The sequence below is a fragment of the Ranitomeya variabilis genome, chromosome 6 (genome assembly GCF_051348905.1).
Source record: "Ranitomeya variabilis isolate aRanVar5 chromosome 6, aRanVar5.hap1, whole genome shotgun sequence".
NCBI classification, from domain to species: Eukaryota; Metazoa; Chordata; class Amphibia; order Anura; family Dendrobatidae; genus Ranitomeya; species Ranitomeya variabilis.
The window spans coordinates 391,244,217-391,266,136 of NC_135237.1; the positions used below are offsets into that span (position 1 = coordinate 391,244,217).

At 39.3% G+C, this 21,920-nt stretch overlaps 1 protein-coding gene across 3 annotated transcripts in view; it reads right to left on the minus strand.

The window, feature by feature from the left end:
- DOK6 (docking protein 6) overlaps positions 1–21,920 on the minus strand; it is a 1,023,171-nt gene that overhangs the window by 547,208 nt on the left and 454,043 nt on the right. For all 3 annotated transcript variants that reach the window (XM_077270110.1, XM_077270111.1, XM_077270112.1), the window contains one exon: positions 5,429–5,618. In XM_077270110.1, the coding sequence (XP_077126225.1) occupies positions 5,429–5,618 (190 nt within the window). The remainder of the gene's footprint in view (positions 1–5,428; positions 5,619–21,920) is intronic.

Consider the following 21,920-nt stretch of genomic DNA (forward strand, 5'->3'; position numbering starts at 1 on the left):
ATCCACTCATACGGTAGAGCTTTGCGTGGATTCCGGGGCGGAGGGCAGCTTCATGTCTTCTGCCTTAACCCAATGACACGCAATACCTCTGGTGATGCTTGCCATACAAGTGACTGTTAGAGTGGTGAATGGGTCGACACTGCCCTCACAGATAACACACCAGACCATCCCATTTACTCTTTCTATGTCGCCATCCCATCAGGAGATTATTTTTTACTGGTCATTCCCGAGGGGATAGATGAGATCCTGCTTGGGATACCCTGGTTATGTTACCACTTCCCACATATAGAGTGGTCCACAGGGAGAATTTTGGGATGCAGTGAATCTTGTGAGGGTAGATGTCTGAGAGAGTACGTTCAGGTTGCTACTACTGAAGTACCTGCAGATCTTTCCTCTCTCCCCAAGAACTATTGGCCCTATGCGGACATATTCTCCAAGAGGGCTGCGGAGACCCTTTCACCCCACCGCCCCTATGACTGTCCTATTGACCTTTTGCCTGGTGCAGAGCCTCCCCAGGGTCAAGTCTATCCCATATCTCTCCCGGAGACGGAGGTGATGTCCCAATATATCCAGGAGAATTTGGCAAGAGGATTCATTAGGAAGTCAGTGTCACCTGCAGGGGCTGGGATCTTCTTCGTGCAGAAGAACAACGGAGAACTACGTCCATGCATTGATTACAGGGGTCTTAACGCCATCACCATTAAGAACAAATACCCTCTGCCTCTGATATCATAGCTATTCGATAGGTTGCGGGGAGCGAGGGTATTTACTAAACTTGATCTGTGGGGTGCTTACAACCTGATTTGCATCTGTGATGGGGGCAAATGGAAGATGGCATTTAACACCAGGGACGAGCACTATGAATACCTGGTGATGCCCTTCGGGCTCTGTAATGCTCTTGCCATTTTCCAAGGCTTTGTGAATGATATCTTCCGGGATATGCTCACCACCTCGGTCATAGTCTATCTGGATGATATTCTCATCTACTCTCCAGATATAGACTCCCACCGGAGAGATGTTTGCAAAGTCTTCGACCTCCTACGGGCAAACTCCTCCTATTCCAAGTTGGAGAAGTGTGTCTTTGAGCAGGAGTCCTTGCCTTTCCTGGGCTATATCATCTCTGCCTGAGGATTGGCCATGGATCCTGCCAAGCTTCAGGCTGTGATGGACTGGCAGGAACCCCAGCTTGATCCCAGAATCTGACTCAGGGCATCCTCAGGCGCGAGCTCAAAAGCCACCGAGGGTCAGAGCGGGATCAATCACCAGTATAGTGGGGGTGAATTGCAGGGATCCCACTAGTATCAATTTGCTGCACCCTGTGACTGCTAACAGGGCACAGTGTTACCTTTATTTCCTGCGACTCTGTGAAGCAACAGAGGTCGCTCCTATACAGACCGGGTAACGGAACCTGTGTCTGTTCTGGCGAAGTACTGCCATATAGTGCCGCCATTAACTAGAAGCAGGTTCCACTCCTGCACGGTGGACCCCGGGCTGCGAACGCACCTTTACTATCATTATATTTACTCGGTGCGTTCCGCCAGCCCTAACACCACCTTCAACAAATATATAAGGCAATGAATTAAATGTTAAAAACTGGAATTGTCAAGTTAATGTTAATGAAATAAACAAAGAACAGTCAATAATGCAACATGATTTCTTTTTTAAGATTTAAACCTGATGGAACACGTGTATTTAACAAATATATCCAAAATGCTTCTTTATCACGTAATTTCATCTCTCTGTCCCCACCCCGTGGATCTATATTAATTTGTTCTATTGCAAAGACTTGAAGGAACGTGGTTTGTCTATTGTGAACAGTAACAAAATGTTTTGATAAATTAGAAATATTACGTGTAGTTGGTTGTGAAATGTCTTATAAATATTCTCTTGTTCTATTTTTTAATTTGCGAATAGTGGAAGCAACATATTGGAGTTTACATGTTGAGCAATCAATAATATAGACCACATGATCAGAATTGCAATTGAAAACATTTTTAATTTTGTGGATTTTTTCATTTTTATTATCTGAAAAAGTCGAAGTTTTTTTAGAATGTGAACATGCTTTACATGGAAATTGTCTACACTTGTAAAAACCTGTCGTGGTCAACCAATGAGATGAGGGTTGAGTGAACAGCACAGCTGACAAGAGAAGTGCACATTGAGGTGAGTAATAGAGGTTTTTTAACCTTTTGAAGACCTTCCAATGTCTAAATGATCACCAAAATGCTGAATGCGTGCAGAGTGATTTACAAAACACCCACACATTCTGGAGTATATGAATTTTTGTAGAATTCAATTTCATGAGAACATTTTTGCCCTACTCTACTGTAGATCTTAATTTACCCATTAGGCATGTGTATTGGACAGTGTAAAAGTAAAAGAAATCTAAAAAATGGAGAAGTGTTATGTATGAAATGTTTTTAACAAATACACATATACATTACACATTAGTATGATATTCAGAGATAAATTGTATAAACAGCAGTGTAGAAACCATTATTTAAAGCATTTGCTTTGGAAATAAACATACCAAAACAATGGTATATTTTCATGAAACCTCTCCAAAAGATCACCTATTCTAAAATACCTTCACTGCTCTAGAAGACTTTTTTTGTGTTATAATTTATATTGGCCCTTTCTTTAAGTTACTGGTAGGAATTGCAGTTAAATTGAACCAAAAATGCTAACAGAAATTTGAGAAGCAAAATACTTGGGTTTGTACATTGTGCAACCCTTTAGGAAAATCATATAAAGTCTTTGATATCACTAGTAGTCCTAGTAAATTTTGTAAGAGGAGAAACAATGTTATTTGAGGTTATTTTCTAAAATACATACACTGCATTTTATATGTCTGTGCTAGACAAAGTTCTGATAACTGTCCTGGATTTGTAGAACAGATTTTCATCTTCTATAAGAAAACAATGAAGGTCTATATTCAATCATGCCTTGATGTCCATGTTATGACTTTAAGAAAGCAATGTAGGATTTGTATGGTGAAATAGATGAACACAGTTCTAGTCTGCGCGAGTAGTTATATACTGTATCTTCTGAATAAAAATGTAATATCTGATATTTATATCAACTGGAGAAAACAAATAAAGATCAGATTCAGCACAATTCTAGAGCTGCTATTATTTAAATGTTTCTAACACTTGACAATCTGACAGTTCGGGAAGACATTTAACTGAACATTAATAGTAATCAAACACGGTAGCCTGTTATGCTTTTTGACAAAAGATTTAAAATGCTACTTCTGAACAATAGATTATCATAAAGAATTTATTTGCTCATGACATTTGACAGATAGCACAAGTACTCATCAAGAATATACACAAGTGGAAAGTTTAAAAAAAAGTTTATTTACCTAAATGTTTTAAAGGGAATCTGTCACCAGTTTGTTTTCCACCTAATCTGAGAAAAGCATAATGTGGAGACTCTGATTCCAGCAATATGTCACTTACTGAGCTTTTGCTGCAGTTTTGCAGTGCTGGAAATTATTATAGTCCTCCATATTCATGAGTTTTGTATAAACCTAACCTCACCATTGATTGGCAGCTATTTGCATATTGTACACAGAAAGCTGTCATCCTTCGCTGTAGATAAGGTAATACAAAGCTCAATTGGTACTGTAGATCTACAGCAGGTAAAACACTGATTTGATCAAAACAGTAGCAAACAGCCTAGTAAGTGATACACAGCTGGAATAAGGGTTTCTGCCGAAACAGCGGGGAAAAAAAGTATTTAGTCAGCCACTAATTGTGCAAGTTCTCCCACTTAGAAAGATGACAGAGGCCTGTAATTGACATCAAAGGTAGACGAGAACTATGAGAGTCAAAATGAGATAACAAATCCAGAGAATCACCTTGTCTGATTTGTCAAGATTTATTTTGAAAATGATGGCGCAAAATAAGTATTTGGTCACCTAAAAACATGCAAGATTTATGGCTCTCACAGACCTGTAACTTCTTCTTTAAGAGGCTCCTCTGTCCTCCACTCATTACCTGTAGTAATGGCACCTGTTTGAACTTGTTAACAGTATAAAATACACCTGTCCACAACCTCAAACAGTCACACTCCAAACTCCACTCCACTATGGTGGAGACGAAAGAGCTGTCGAAGGACACCAGAAACAAAATTGTAGCCCTGTACAAGGCTGGGAAGACTGAATCTGCAATAAGCAAGAAGCTTGGTGTGATGAAATCAACTATGGGAGCAAAAATAAAAAATGGAAGACATACAAAACCACTGATAATCTCCCTCGATCTGGGGCTCCATGCAAGATCTCACTCTGTGGGGTCAAAATGATCACAAGAATGGTGAGCAAAAATCCCAGAACCACACAGGGAGACCTAGTGAATGACCTACATGGAGCTGGGACCACCATAACAAAGGCTTCTATCAGTAACACACTACTCCGCCAGGAACTCAGATCCTGCAGTGCCAGACGTGTCCCCCTGCTTAAGCCAGTACATGTCTGGGCCAGTCTGAAGTTTGTTAGAGAGCATTTGGATTGTCCAGAAGAGTATTGGGAGAATGTCATATGGTCTTATGAAACCAAAGTAGAACTGTTTGGTAGAAACAAAACTCATCATGTTTGGAGGAGACAGAATGCTGTGTTGCATCCAAAGAACACCATACTTACTGTGAAGCATGGGGGTGGCAACATCATGCTTTGGGGCTGTTTCTCTGCAAATGGACCAGGATGACTGATCCGTGTACGTGAAAGAATGAATGGGGCTATATATCGTGAGATTTTGAGTGCAAACTCCTTCCATCAGCAAGGGCATTGAAGATGAAACATGGATAGGTCTTTCAGCATGATAATGATCCCAAGCACACTGACAGGGCAATGAAGGTGTGGCCTAGCCAGTCTCAAGATCTCAACCCCATAGAAAACCTTTTGAGAGAGTTGAAAGTCTGTGTTGCCCAGCGACAGGCCCAAAACATCATTGCTCTAGAGGAGATCTGCATGGAAGAATGGGCCAACATACCACCAACAGTGTGTGCCAACCTAGTGAAGACTTACAGAAAATGTTTGACCTCTATCATTGCCAACAAAGGATAAATAACAAAATATTGAGATTAACTTTTGTTATTGACCAAATACTTATTTTCCAGCATAATTTGCAAAATAAATCATGTCAAATCAGACAATGTGATTTTCTAGATTTGTTTTCTCATCTTGACTCTTATAGCTGTGGTCTACCTATGATGTCAATTACAGGCCTCTCTCATCTTTTTAAGTGGGAGAACTTGCATAATTGGTGACTGACTAAATACTTTTTCCCCACTGTAAATCCTGCTTCTCTCAGATGGGGTAGCAAAAATCTGGTGACCTATTCCCTATTCTAAAAGATCAAGTAACGTGTATTGCCCTTGAGTAGAAGACGATAGATTATCTGACAGAAATAAAGGACTATTCACTTACCTTCCTGATTCAAAGGTAAACCATGTTGAGTCCCTTCCATACCTTCTTAAAGAGCTTAGAGGCCACATTACCAATTTCACTTTTGCATTGTGTACATCCCATAGGTAGATGTTTTCATGAGTGATCTGCATTGTACATTCCCCATAGATGTCTAAATTTGGTGTTGGCATAAGATACACATTGAATCTCTCTAGGTAAATATGAAGAGAAAAAAGGAGAAAGTAATTAATTTCAGTATTATAATATGATATTAAAAAAATAAACAATGATATCTATGTAGTTATATAAAAAGCCCAATACAGTTCATTTGTTTCAAATAAAAAGTTATATCCACTCAAAAATGTTCAGCTAGCAATAGACACAAATTGATGTAGAGGACAATTGAGGCATTTTGGACTCCAAGGAAACAACACAAGCACACAGCTCCTTTACAAATCCCAAAATTTTTAATGGCCATTACACATTTAGCATCTTACATATGAATATAAATGTACATATTAAAATAGAAAACAATTCACAAGATTTCATGCTGTTATTAATGGTCTTTAGTCAAATTATGAATAATTATTATGGATGTGGAAATGTGTGATGTTTGAAGAAAAATTGTCTTGTGACAGCAAACAATTTAATAAATGAAGTAAGATCAAATTACAAGTAAGCTATGAGACTAAATAATTTATTTTGCAGTGATACAATGAGCCCCAATTTGGAAGCTTTTTGCACCTAATTTTTTAGGCTAAAATATTTTTACATTCTGATACTTTTATGGAAAATAGGATTCATTTATTTGTATCACGTTGTAGAATAGTTGACATTTTACAGTATTTAAAACTGTTGACATGCTAAATATGGTTTGGAGAAAATCACAGATAGACAAATTTGAGTTTAACCCCTTAACACTAGTGATGAGCGAATATACTCGTTACTTGAGATTTCTGGAGCATGCTCGGGGGTCCTCCGAGTATTTTTAGTGCTCGGAGATTTAATTTTTCTTGCCGCAGCTGAATGATTTACATCTGTTAGCCAAAATAAGTACATGTGGGGATTGCCTAGCAACCAGGCAACCCCCACATGTACTTATTATGCTGGCTAACAGATGTAAATCATTCAGCTGCGGCAAGAAAAAACTAAATCTCTGAGCACTAAAAAATACTCGGAGGACCCCCGAGCATGCTCCAGAAATCTCGAGTAACGAGTATATTCGCTCATCACTACTTAACACACAATGAAGGGGCAGTGTCCATCATTGCGTACTTCCCCCTGTTTGCTGCGGGCTCCGGCGCTGGGCCCGCACCTTTTACGGGACATGAAAGCTGATCTGATCAGCTGACATGTGCTTAACAGCCATGGGTGGAAACGCAATCCATCTGCAGCTGCCAATATGTTAAATGCCGCTGTCCATCTCTGATAGCAGCATTTAACATGCACGCACCAGAAGCACGTCGCAAACCGTGCCCATGGGCGCCTGTGTCATGTGACGGTGGGTCAACCATCGGTTGGCATGTCAACCTGGGGACTGCAGAAGACCCCTGTGGATGTCGTTGCTGGATAGCTATGAGCGCTACCTAGCTTCATGTTTAATTGTGAGCAGCAACTATTTAAGTAGACACAGAAGTGGGATCGTTGAGCTGCCTATGGTGTCATCGCCACCGACTATTTTTGTAGAGTCCCCAACATCTTGGAGAAAGACAAAACTGGAAGACATCCACGCCCACTCTTCAGTAGTTATGTGTGGAGGCTGACAAGATTACCTATGTGCGTATTGGAGCTGGTACTGAACTAATGGCCTTGGATGCTAACAAAGCTTTGCCATCATGTGCAGTGTGGAGTTCCAGCATGTGGTGATGTCACACAGCAGTCAGTGAGTTGGCACTTGCATGTGCTGCTGCAGCACTGCCAGAGAGGAAGTAGCTGTAGAAAATTTGCAAAAATGGGCCCTGAAGTGGCATACCTTGACCAGAAACTCATAAAAATGTTTAATCCAGAACACAGACTAATGAATGGGTAAGAAATTTAACTCAGGAACATTTTTTAATGATTTTTTGGAGTGTTATATAACACATAAAAGTAGCATAAATCACATAATACACGATGGATCAAAATACATATAAAAAAATGTACCTCCCCCCAAACAAATGCAGCTATATATTTGGCAAAAGACTACACAGAACTAATCCCTGTCTACTGATTGTATTCGGCCACTCTCCCTGCTCCTGTGACTCTCTCTCCCTCCCTAGGCTAAATGCAGATTGTATGTGATACAAACGGAAAAACAAATTATTATCCCTTAAAAGGACTTCTAGTATGTTGGCTCAGCTTCAGCACTAGGGTTGAGCGAAACGGGTCGGCCATTTTCAGAAGTCGCCGACTTTTGGCAAAGTCAGGTTTCATGAAACCCGACCCGACCCCTGTGTGGGGTCGGCCATGAGGTCGGCGATCTTCTGAATCTGGTATCGGAATTCCGATACCGAGTTCCGATATGTTTGCGATATCGGGAATCGGTATCAGAATCCATATTTAAGTGTTAAATAAAGAATCAAAATAAAAAATATTGATATACTCACCCTCGGACGCTCCCTGGTACTAACCGGCAGCCTTCCTTCCTAAGAATGAGTGCGTGAATGACCTGCGGTGACGTCGCGGCTTGTGATTGGTCGCGAGCGGTCACATGGACAAGCCGCGATGTCATCTAAGGTCCTTCACGCGCTCATTCTTAGGAAGGAAGGCTGCTGGAAAGAAGCAGGGCGCGTCCGAGGGTGAGTATATTCCTATTAGGTATATACTCACCCTTGGACGTGCCCTGCTTCTTTCCGGCAGCCTTCCTTCCTAAGAATGAGCGCGTGAAGGACCTTAGATGACGTCGCGGCTTGTCCATGTGACCACTCGCGACCAATCACAAGCCGCGACGTCACCGCAGGTCATTCATGCGCTCATTCTTAGGAAGGAAGGCTGCTGGTTAGTACCAGGGCGCGTCCGAGGGTGAGTATATCAATATTTTTTATTTTGATTCTTTATTTTACACATTAATATGGATCCCAGGGCCTTAAGGAGAGTTTCCTCTCCTTCAGACCCTGGGAACCATAGTATCCCATTGCACTGCATTGGGTTTCGTGTTTCGGCCGACCCCGACCCCAACTTTTTTATAGGATCGGCCGATTTCACTCGACCCGACTTTTGAGCACCATGTTACTCGAATGATAACCAAGCATCACCGAGCACATTTGCTCATCCCTAATAATTATCTTCTTTTAGCATATACAAATATCTGTTAAAAACTTTTCCTATTTGTAGATATTATAAGAAAATTGTATCACCATTTTTGATCTGTGTCATCGAAAAATAATAAATTCACTTAATTTTCTAGACAATTTTTATTTCATCCTAAGATTTCTCTGAAATGTTTCTAAACTTATATTTATTGGTTTGTGATTGTTGAATATAATGGTCATTTTTCATATAGTTTCTCCATACACATCGAAACTGGCTAAAAGACCCGAATGGGTCAATTGGCCCTGTTCCCATGCCGAAAGATTATTTTTTTGGCCACAATTCTTACATGCGGATCACTTCTCGCCAGACATCTCCAAACAACAGATGGGTGTAGCTGGGTCCCACTGCTTGCTTCCAGTTCTGAGCTAATGGCATTGCTGGACATCTTCTGATTTCTAAGTGAAGTAAGTATTATGCATCTTTTATTTGCTAAACTAAGTGTCCTCGGCCAACCAATGCATCTATGGTCCTGAAAGTTATCCATTTTTTGGATTTCACAGTGCTTTTAAATTCAGACCTATACTGCAAAATGAAATCTTTTAGCATGGAAAAGGAAAACCTTATAACAAAAGTAATGTGGCTGCATAAATATGCATACCCTTAAAAAAATACTTTGCTGAAGTTCCCTTGGAATTTCTGACAGCATTCAGTATTTCTGAGTAGGAATTTATCGGCATGACACATCTAGAATTGGCAATCTTTTCCCATTGTTCCTTGCAGTAGCACTCCAAATATGTCAGATTGTGAGGTCATGTCCTGTGGACAGCCTCAGGTCTTCCACAAATTTTCAATTAAATTCAGGTCTGGGCTCTGGCTTTGATCCTCTTCTGGCCTTGACCCTTGCAGTACCCAAGGAGGAAAAGGTGCTGTAGCATTACACCTCAAACTGTGAGGTCCTCATAGAGGAAAATTGAGGCTCCCAAAATAGTGTGCTGGGCTGTGCAAAGAGTAGAGGGAGTAAGCAAAAAGTGCTTTCATGGAAGAAGGAGATGTCTATGTTCATATTTGTGGTAAAATCCTGAGGAAGGAGTCATTTGACTCTGAAACGCGTAGAATAAAACCACCATCTTTTATATTAATATGTCTGGACCTACATCTTATTCAGTTGCTCGGATCATGACCATAATTTTCCATTTCAATGATGTCTTTACTCATGTCTCTTGCAGTTAAAAAACATCCTTGAAAATAAATGCCTGCTATCTGTAGTATATAGTTCATATCAATTTAAACCTTAAACTCCCTCTTGAAACCTAAAGTACAGGCCCCCATCACCAACCTCAGCGGTGAGGATCTGGCAACTTATTTCCTAGAAAAAATCAACCATATCCATCAGGATATCTCAGCCCAATCTCCTCAGTGCCTGGATCCTCTTCCCTGCCGCATCTCCAGCTCACTAGACATCTAACCATCCTTTAGCCTTCTTAGACAGTTAGCTGTTGGAAATGGACCTCTATACACCTATGAATATATTGCATTGCAAACCAGATGTTTGCAGCTTGTCACGCTCACGCCCTGACTGGTGGGCGTGAGCTCGAGGGGTTTGTGGCCCCACTGTGCCACAAACCAGACTACCCTGGAAGGGGCGTGACTATGCCAGCTGCCTGGGTTTTCACTGGAGCCCCTGATGGTAAGGTCAGGCTTGTGCAGCAGGCAGCTGCCAGGTGCTACTCCAGGGTGGTGTCTGGATGAGGCTGCTGATCCCACTAGGGAGACAGGAACACCAGGATTGGTGCGGGCATCAGGCAGGACTGGCAGAAGAGCACGGCTGAAACTCAGATGAGTAGGCTGGCACGGCTGAGACACAAGGCTGGCAGAGACACGGCAGAGAACACAGGGCTGGCAGAGACACGGCAGAGAACACAGGGCTGGCAGAGACATGGCAGAGAACACAGGGCTGGCAGGAACACAGGACTGGCAGGGACGGCAGGAAACACAGGACTGGCTAGGACGGCAGGAAAACAGGACTGGAAGGCACAGCAGGAACGGCAGGACTGGCCGGAACACTGGATTGGAAGGCACGGCAGAGAACGGCACGGCAGAGAACACAGTACTGGTTGATGTGGTTTATGAAGGAACAGGTAGGGACCTGTTCACACTGGAGGTGCAGGTATGGATATGTAGTGTGGTGGAACAGGTAGGGAAAGGTGCAGGAAAGGAAACAAGCAGAAAGGAATGAGGTATGAAGGAACAGGTTGGGACCTGTTCACACAGGAGATGTAGGTATGGAAACAAGCCAGAAGGAAAGGAGAATGAAGGAACAGGTTGGGACCTGTTCACACAGGAAGAGAACCGCAAGGCTGCGGATAGAAAAGGTAGAGTAGCAAGAGATAGTGTAGCAACAAAAGCTAAGCAGAGCAGAGCTACAAGGAATATGGAGAGGAGCTGCAGCAAGAGGTCTCTGCAGCAAAACAGAGCGGAGCCACAAGGAATGTGGAGAGGAGCTGCAGCAAGGGATAACTGCAGCAGCAGAAGATAAGCAGAGTAGAAAGGAGCAGAACCGCAGGAGTGCGGAGCAGAGGTAAAGCCACAAAGGTACAGAGCAGGCAGAGCCGCAAGAGTGTGCGGAGTGTAAGCAGACTGAGAACACGAGGAAAGACACAGCAGGGAAGGACGCAGACAAGGAGACTGAGAGAAGACTAAGTTCAGACAAGGAAATGGAACAAGACAAGAAACAAGGACAAAGACACAGGGACCAGGATATTCTGCCTCCTGGAGGGCGGACAACAAGATCAAGGCAATAGCACAGAGAAAAGCCTCCAGAGAGGGAGTAACTCAGAGCAAGGCCTGGCAAACTCAGCAGCTAAACACAAACTGAGCTAACACATTGCACAGGCCCAGACCACTGGGTGGAGCTGCACTAAATACTGGAGGCCTCCTGGCAATTGGTCAGGAACAGATTAGACAGATGCACCTGATTCCTATAAGAACCAGAGAGTTCAGGCACCGCCCCCTTATACACACAGCCATGAAGCATGCAGAGAGCAGAGACACAGAACATGGAGCTGGCATGAAACAGAAAGCACATCATGACCTGGAGCAGTGGGCAAGTTAGTGTGAGAGATGCGAGGCCATGCCGTGATGCCAGCAGATTTGTTACCCAGCTAGAATAGTCATTTACCACATTAACAATTTAATATTAGCTTCATTGGAAAAAACTGTGCTTTTCTTTCAAAAATAAGTACATTTCTAAGCGACCCTAATCTTTGGAACAGTAGTGAATATATACAGTATCAGACCACTTAAATATAGAGGGCACCATCAACAATAATGTCTAATGTGCTCAACCTGCAGCATGTCAAAACACAGACTATACAACAAAAGAGAAAAGAAACATGCACAAACGCAGGGATCACCGAGACAGTATATAGTATATAAACAAATAACGTTATTTGTTTATATACCATATACTGTCTCAGTGATCCCTGCGTTTGTGCATGTTTCTTTTCTCTTTTGTTGTATAGAATATATACAGTATATAAGTATATATATATATATATATATATATATATATATATATATATATATTGTATATATATATATATATATATATATATATATATATATATATATATATATATATACAATATATATATATATATATATATATATATATATATATATATTGTATTTAAATATATTTTAAATATATGTACAGCTCTGGCAAAAATTAAGAGACCACTGCAAAATGTTCAGTTTGTCTGATTTTTCTCTTTATAGGTATATTTTTGAGTAAAATTTAAATTGTTCTTTTATTCTATAAGCTACTAACAACATGTCTCCGAATTTCCAAGCAATAAATCTTGTATTTTTTTTCTGAAAAGGAGAAATTGTCAAAATAACAAAAAAAGCAGTGCTTTCAGCTAATGCAAGCAAAGCAAGTTCATAATCATTTACAGACAATACTAATGTTATAACTCAGGAAGAGTTCAGAAATCAATAGTTTGTGGAATTACCATGATATTTAATCACAGCTTTCATGCATCTTGGCATGTTTCCCACCAGTCTTTCACACTGCTTCTGGTGCAAAAATTTAAGCAGTTCCTCTTTGTTTGATGGCTTATGACTATCCATCATCCTCTTGATTACATTCCAAAGGTTTCAATGGGGTTCAGGTCTGGAGATTGGGCTGCCCATGACAGGGCTTTGATGTGGTGGTTTCTTATTTTTTTGCCAGAGCTGTATAAATATATATATATATATATATATATATATATATATATATATATATATATATATATATATATATATATATATATATATATATATATATATATATACAGTATTTATATATAAATTTTATAAAGGAAATATGTCATATTTAACTTTAGGCCTTTTAGAGATCACTTCATCTTCAACTGGCTTAACTGTTCACAATAACAGTAATTTTGACCTGGGGTGCTCAAAATTTTACATGCCACGTATATTAGTAAATTGCTTATTAATGTTCTTAATATATTTAGTATCACGATCAGAACTTTTTCAGAACAATAATATTTAAAATGGTGTTTTCTGCATCATATTTCATATTTGCAAATTATATCTAAAAAATGCTAATGATATCTAAGTAATATCAAACAATTATTCATATAAGTATACACTCATTGGTTAAAATGTATTTTTTAGGTAGTAAAAATATATAGACATAAATCGGTATGAAATGTGATTGTCTGATTTTCTGAAATCAAAAATTACTTTTAGCTAATATTCTATATAGAACAAAAATTATATCACGGTATAATACTGCATGCCCACAAGTAGCAGATAAGTAATATTTCTTAACGTTAATGGTTAATTATGTTCCAAAGCTGTTATATAATGATAATGAAACAGACACCAAAGGAAATGACTTTTAAGAATTATTAGTGTAATCAATAGAAGCACATGAAAAATGTGACTGTTGAATTGCTTTGGGCTTGTCATTGGTTATATCATTCATTCAGCTGACAAGTCTGTTCCAACTGCTGCAAAACCCACAAACACCGTCACATTAAATATTTAACAAGTTTCCATATAAGTCTACTGTGTAGAGGGATCTGAATTCTCCTAATATAAAGGCAAAAAATATAAAACCTCGAACATTTTAGGCAGAAAACAATATCCCAGTACAGTATAAAATATACATTCAGTGTAGTATAGAATAATGTAATAATGTCCCAAGTGTGTTACTATATGGCAAATATTATACAATATGTGTTTGGTGTCAAAATAATGAGTGATTGATCATATTCAAGATACAATTTTTATATAATCTAGAAATAGTAGGCAAATAAAACAAATAATAATAAAGGCCGTCATGAATGGGTTGTCTGGTTTTGAAACCCATTTGCTTTGGGTGCTGCTTGCCTGGGAGCTCCTACAAGTCGCTTTACAATGACCAGCAGTTTCAAATGCACCAATAGGTCAGTAAACTGAACTTTGACACAGGAGATGGAATATCTACAACTCTGATTAAAAAATTGGCCCTGGGGTCTCTCAGCAACAGTGCAAAATAGCGACAAGAAATATCTCTTTGACTGCAACATATCCAGGCATTACATGGATTCTCCATTTAGTCACGAACTATGGAATCTCTTACATGGTGATGATGTAGAGAAATTGAATGTGTTGCTGGACTCCCAATCAAATTACATCCGATTTCTAGAATACATTGATGAAATCATTGTTGGGGAAACTACTTTTTGATTTTCCGTCTGACCAAAGAGGACTTTCTCTTAAGTTAAGTCAATAAAACTAACCAAAAAACCTTTTTGATTTCAGATTTGTATTTATCATTTTAGGGTACTGAGCCAGGATTAGGGTATTAGCTCTCAGATCACCATCTTCTGGATCAGACAGGCTGTACAGTTCTCTTCTAGCCGAAAAATTGCTTTACTCAAAGCAGTTTTCTCAGGAACAGAGAGAGCTATCAGCTTGTGGGCACTCTGCACTGTTATCCAACACCTATTATTGTAGGTGATTGACCAGGGGGTCATCACAAACATCTGCAATGGATAACTAACATCTGGAGTAGCAATTCTAGACTATTAAACTACCTTACTGGTTTACATTCACAGTATAAGGCTACATTCACACATTCAGCAATTGGTCAGTATTTTACATTAGCTTTTATCCCAAGTCCTATCCAGGCGCGTTAAAACGTTGACATGTGGTATTGTTGCTTCCAATGGGTGGCACTATAGAGTTCAAATTTTCTTTCTCTCTTAAGATCTAATTTACACATTAGTATCTGTAAGCCAAAACCCTGAGATGGTGAAAAATCCAGAAGTGGGGACGTGTTTCTATTATACTTTTCTTCTGATTGTTCCTCTCCTGATTTTGGCTTACAAATGATAATGTAAAATACTGACCAAATATTGGACGTGTGAATGTGGCCTTAGAGGGTACAGTCTAAGAGAGTAAAAAACTAGTATGACATATGTAAATAGAAAGCCCAGCTTTAAAGTTTTAAAAATTAATAACAAATAACTAATTTTCGTGGGATAAGTTAACAGTGCTACACGTTTGCATTGATTAGTATTTTTGATGGGGTTTAGGGGTGGAAAAGTTGAAAATAAACAGGTATTCTGCACATTTGCATTTTTATTTGATCCAGTTTTTATGACAATTTCCATGAGTGATTAATGACTTGTTAAAGGGGTTGTCCAGTCCAAAATACTTTAAGTTACGGTTAACGTTTCGACCAAGGCTGGTCTTTGTCAAAACCACACTTTTAATGGAGGGTAGAAAAGGTACAGAGCCTTGGTCGAAACGTTAACCGTAACTTAAAGTATCCGTCATTTTCTCTGAACACTAATAAGCATTTGGTGATGCCTGTACTAAAAATAAAAAATACAACTTTCACGTAAAAACCTGCAAGTCTTGAGTGTGCGGCTGTTTTTTCTATAGACATTGTGACTTTGTGTTCAGCCTGCACCTTTTTTTTTTTTTTTTTTTTTTCCATGCGGAGTGCACCACATCTCTTGTACTACCTATATAATATTGGGAACATCACAAAGGCAAGGATAATGGTTTTATTCTACTCTCAATAACCATAAGTGACTTTTGTTTTACGCAAATTTTCATTTTAAAATACACCATTTATATATTGAAGTTGGAATGCAGCCTTATAATTATGCTTAATTATTCACCTGTTACATTTTCATAGCTTGAGGACTATGGTGTCTTATACCATCCACTCATCATTCTGCATATACAATATGGTTCTGAACTAACTAAAGATTATTTTGAATGTCTTTGTTAGGCGTTGGGATTCTCCTGCTGCGTGGGATAGACCCCAAGCATTATTTGCTACTGTGGTCTCACAATCAGATCCGGCCGCTGAGATTGCTGCTCAGCACAGATGTCAGTCCCAGCATCTTGCTCAGGCTCGCGGTATATGTTTGGCTACTACTGGCTCTTCAGCCAAGTCCATGGTAATCAGTGATATGCAGGTGCAGCCTTGCACTCTGGAGTCTAATTCCAGAGATTACCTTACTGAGCAGTGGATAGCATTGCAGCGCTGGAGTCCTGGGTTTAATCCCATCAAGGACAACATCTGCAAGGAGTTTGTATGTTCTCCCCGTGTACTTGCGTGGCTTTCCTCCCACACTCCAAAGACATACTGGTAGGGAATTTAGATTGTGAGCCCCATCATTGACAGTGATGATAATGTGTGCAACCTGTAAAGCGCTGCGGAATGTGTTAGCGCTATATAAAAATAAAGATTATTATTAACGCACACGGTTTTGTTCTGTCCTTGTTCACACTAGCAGCAGGTTCATCTCTGCACGGTGGACCCCGGGTTGCGATTGCACTTTATGTTATATTTCATTTAGTGCAATCCGCCAACCCTAACAGTCTTCCACTTTGTAAATTGTCACAAATTTGCTGTAAAAATAGAAGATGATGAATCAATTTACAGTATTTATCTCCAATGAAAGTGTTTCAATTTTCAGAATAAGATTGTGACATTTATGAATGAGCATGCACAAAGGTGGGTGCTAGTGAGGGATCCTTCAAAAAGATGGGAAAAATCTTTTAATTTTGCTTTATCATAGTTTGTGGCACAGTAATCACATGACTGACTACACCATGTTCCAAATTATTATGCAAATAATATTTTTCTCGGATTCTCCTAAATGGTCGGTGCAAATGACAGCCAGTCTAATAAAAGTCATCACCTGTTAGAGTATACAGTGAATTTTATTGAAGAAACCTCCCAGGGATAACAGTATTATCTACAAAATGAATAAAATCTCAAAATGCACTGTTCCAAATTATTAGGCACAGTAGTAATAGTAGTAGTAGAACTGAAAATGCTAATTTGTTGAATTTGCAGCATTAGGAGGTCACATTCACTGAACAAAAAAGCTATTTAACTCCAAAACATCCTAACAGGCCAAGTTACATGTTAAAATAGGAACCCTTCTTTGATATCACCTTCACAATTCTTGCATCCATTGAACTTGTGAGTTTTTGGAGAGTTTCTGCTTGTATTTCTTTGCATGAAGTCAGAATAGCCTCCCAGAGCTGCTGTTTTGATGTGAACTGCCTCCCACCCTTATAGATCTTTTGCTTGATGATACTCTAAAGGTTCTTTATAGGGTTGAGGTCAGGGGAAGATGGTGGCCACACCATGAGTTTATCTCATTTTATGCCCATAGCAGCCAATGACTTAGAGGTATTCTTTGCAGCATGAGATGGTGCATTGTCATGCATGAAGATGATTTTGCTCCTGAAGGCACGTTTCTGCTTTTTATACTATGGAAGAAAGTTGTCAGTCAGAAACTTTATATACTTTGCAGAGTTAATTTTCACACCTTCAGGAACCTTAAAGGGCCCTACCAGCTGTTTCCCCATGATTCCGGCCCAAAACATGACTCATCCATTTTCTTGCTGATGTCGCAGCCTTGTTGGGGCATGGTGGCCATCCACCAACCATCCACTACACCATCTATCTAGACCATCCAGGTTTGCTCGACACTAGTGATGAGCGAATATACTAGTTACACGAGATTTCTCGAGCATGTTCGGGGGTCCTCCAAGTATTTTTTAGTGCTCGGAGATTTCATTTTTCTTGCCATAGCTGAATGATTTACATCTGTTAGCTAGCATAAGTACATGTGGGGATTCCCTAGCAACCAGGCAACCCCCACATGTACTTATGCTGGCTAACAGATGTAAATCATTCAGCTGCGGCAAGAAAGACTAAATCTCTGAGCAATAAAAAATACTCAGAGGACCCCTGAGCATGCTCGAGAAATCTCGAGTAACGAGTATATTCGCTCATCACTACTCATCACTCATCAGTAAACAAGACTGTTTGAAAATTAGTCTTCATGTACGTCTGGCCCTTCTTCAACCGTTTCTGCTTGTAAACACTGTTAAGGGGTAGCCGAATAGTAGATTTATAAACCAAAGTAAACCTTTGAAGGATCCTACACCTTGAGGTTCAAGGGACTCCAGAGGCACCAGCAGCTTCAAATATCTATTTGCTGGTTTGTAATGGCTTTTTAGCAGCTGCTCTTTTAATCTGATGAACTTGCCTGGCAAAAACCTTCCTCATTATGCCTTTATCAGCACAAACACATCTGTAATCAGATTCAGCCACAAATCTCTTAACAGTACAATGATCACGCTTAAGTTTTTGGGAAATATCTAATGTTTTCATCCCTTTACCAAGGCATTGCACTCAGCATTCCATTAATATGCTTGGATACAGCGCACTGTAAACAGCCAGCTTCTTTAGCAGTGACATTTTGTGGCTTTCCCTACTGTGGAGTGTGTCAATGACTACCTTCTGGACATCTGGCAAGTCTGCAGTCTTCCTCATGATTGTGGAGCCTACTGAAACAGACTAAGGGACTTTTTTAAATGCTTAAAAGCCTTTGCAGGTGTTTTTTTGTTAATTATTCTAATTTACTGAGATAATCACTTATGGGTTTTCATTGGCTGTAAGCCATAATCATCAACATTAACATAAATAAAAACTTGAAAATGATCACTTTGTAATGACTCTATATAATATGAGTTTCACTTTTTGTTTTGAAGAACTGAAATAAGCTAACTTTTTGTCGATTTTCTAATTTTGTGAGAAGCACCTGTATTTGCTGCAGATATTTCTGCATCAAAATGGTATATCTTGGCAGGAAATATACTGCTTAAAATAAGTGCGTTTGTTCCACCTTACTGCCTTTTTGAGTGATTAATTTTTTTTAACACTTTTTTCTTGCTTTTATTTCCTATTCATTTGAATGGGATAAAAAGGCTGTAAAAACTATTAAAGAATTAACATTCTGCAGATTTGAAACTTCTTCAAATCTGCAAGGAAAATATTAGCACCATGTGCACATGATTTCAGAAATCTTGTTCACTTCACTTGAACAGTTAAAATGTTACATTTTTATGGAAAAAACGAGAGGAAAAAGCATGGAAAAAATGCAGCAAATATGCAACGTGTGAACATACTCACTGTAAATTTTAGTCATTTTTGTTTCATATAAAAACAGCTTTATTAGATATTTAATTGAGGGAGCTTCGGTGTGCTGAGCCCATTGCCACATAAAATTGTTTATAAAAGTGCAGAATCTTAATTTGCAGACACTTTATTTTGGGGTATTGGTACGAATGTACAGTAGAAGAATGGTTCTTTTAGGGGCAAAGTCCATTATATGTATGCCTAAATAGTTCAATTTGCATTTGGGGGTGACAGAATCACTTTAACATAATTAATATTTTTTAATAGAACTACTTGTATGTAAATGTACAGATTTAAAGTCCTATATGTTTTGAAAAACTGGCACAAAGATGAGAGGACCAAACAAACTTTTAATTTTTATGTATCAAACAACAATGTTGGATGAATCACTCCTCCTCTTCCTCTTTTGTGTCCCCTCCCTCTCTCATTCTGGGAAAGGGCTATATAAGAAGGGTCAAATTCATTTTCTTAATATACCGGAAGAAGGCTCAAAAAAGTTGAAATGTGTTGTTTATATAGTTTTTATTTGTTTTATATCAGTGTGAATACAAATTTTAACCTACAAGCAACCTGAGGATCCTGCACCTTGATTTCTCTCACTGGCAAAGACAGTGCCATTCCCTGGACCTCCATCTTGTCATCCACAAATCATTTAACAAATTGATAAAATAATAAGTAGTTAAACCTAAACAAATAAATAATACAAAAACTTCATCTAGTTCTAAAAGTCCAAAATATGTCTTGTATAAAGTTTTAGTCTTTTTTTCAAAATACATATATTAGAGCAACTTGAATGCACTATCATTTGTAATCATTTGCCTGGTTGTAAGATATGTTTATTATGAAAAGCCAGTGGTAGACAACGTAATAATTCCTCTTACATTCATAGAACCAAGGGTCTACACAGCAATATTTTGCAGAGATTAATGGGTGTGACACTAGAAGGTAAAACAAAAGTACATGGTCTGTATTCTTTAATCTAGGATGATTTATTGCTTTGGGTCATGGAAGTACAAGTGGAAATTATTGAACTACTTTTAGTTCCCAAAAGTCATTGAATGGCATTGATAAATTTAACCCATACTCAATTATTCAATGGGCAGCTTGAGTTCACACATGTCCAAAAGTACTGTAGAATCTGGAGCCATGTTTTGCATAAAATCTGTCACAGGAAAATACATTTTTTTCTGATGAATTTTCAAATAAATAGTTTTGCTTCAGAAAAAAACAATACAAGATTTAAATAAATATCCATTAAAAAAATTAATTCCATTAAAATATAAGTCAGATGCTATGACTAAGGGAGCAAACTGAAACACATAAGTCAGTAGCGTAGCTACCAGGGGAGCCAGGGGGAGGTCAGCCCAGGCCACTCACTCTGAGTGGCCGAGCCAGAGAGACCACCACTTTTAACTGTATTGAAGTTTACAGCACAGACTCCCTGCACTACCCCTCTTTATACTATAGGTCGCATGTTGCTTCTGGCCTGCGGCCTACAGAACTGCAGAGTGATATACTTTACAGGGCCGTAGGTTGAGCCATGTGATGATGTCCTCATGCTGGGACTCTGATGATCCCAGTGTTTCACTGCATTGGTCTGCCCAAATATTGACACTCTATGCCTGTGCACTCACCAGAATCTGGGGTAAGTGAGTGTATAATGTTTTTTAGCTTTAATAGTATTTGACTGAGGGGGCATTATACTATGTGGAGACTACTGTGGGAGCCATCATATAGTGCATATGCAAGCTTTTGTGTCTTATACTTTGTGAGCTCTATGTTTAGGGAATTGTGCTGTATATAAGTGAACTTTAAGGGTATTATACTGTGTGAGGACTACTATTAAGACAGTATACCATATATAGTTTTTTTTAGCAGTAGACTGTGTATAGAATTATGATGTATTATACTTTGTATAGAGGGTTTGGGACCATCATACAGTGTTAGGACATTATACTATGTATAGGGGGCTCTGAAGGCTATTATGCTGTGTATGGGGGAACTGTGAGGACATCACGCTGTTATATAGGGAGCTGTGCGCTCATCATACTGGGTATTGGAGAGCAGTTGGGGACATCATACTGTATATATGGAACTGTGTGGACATCATACTGTGTGTAGAGAAGCAGCGAGGATATCATGCTTTGGGGCTTCATATATACCGTAGTATATATCTACTGTATAATGGAGCTGCACATGGAAGGAATCAGGGGGCATTTTTATTGTATATTGAGGGACTCAGGGGACATTATTACTGTGCATGGAAGGGATTCAGGAGATATCACTGTATATGGGGGACTCAGGAGACATTAAAACTCTATGTCGGGGAGGACAAAGGGGACATTATTTAATGTTAGGTGGGCAAAAAAGCGTTATACAGTGTAAGGACTTACTCTCTCTGCTAGATATTAGGCATTAAGCATTAGATAGTGTTCACACAGGCACTGTAGTTTGGTTCAAACACATGCAGGTTTTATTGTGTCATGGCTCTAGACGGGAATTCCTTTCCCCATCCTGAGCTGTACCGAGTTAACTTTGCTGGCCTCCTTTTGGTTTGGGAAGGGCTATATTAACCCACTCTCTTGTGGGGCGTTTGTCAGTGATAGTTCTCTCCTCGGCTGAGCAGCTGACCTTGCTATACCTGTGTACACTGTTTGTTCCCATGTGCTTGTCTAGTGTATGATCCAGCTTGTCCCTCATTTTGTTTCTACGCTCTGATTCTGTACCTCTGCTATTTCTCTAGTTCTGATCTCTGGCTTGCTCTCT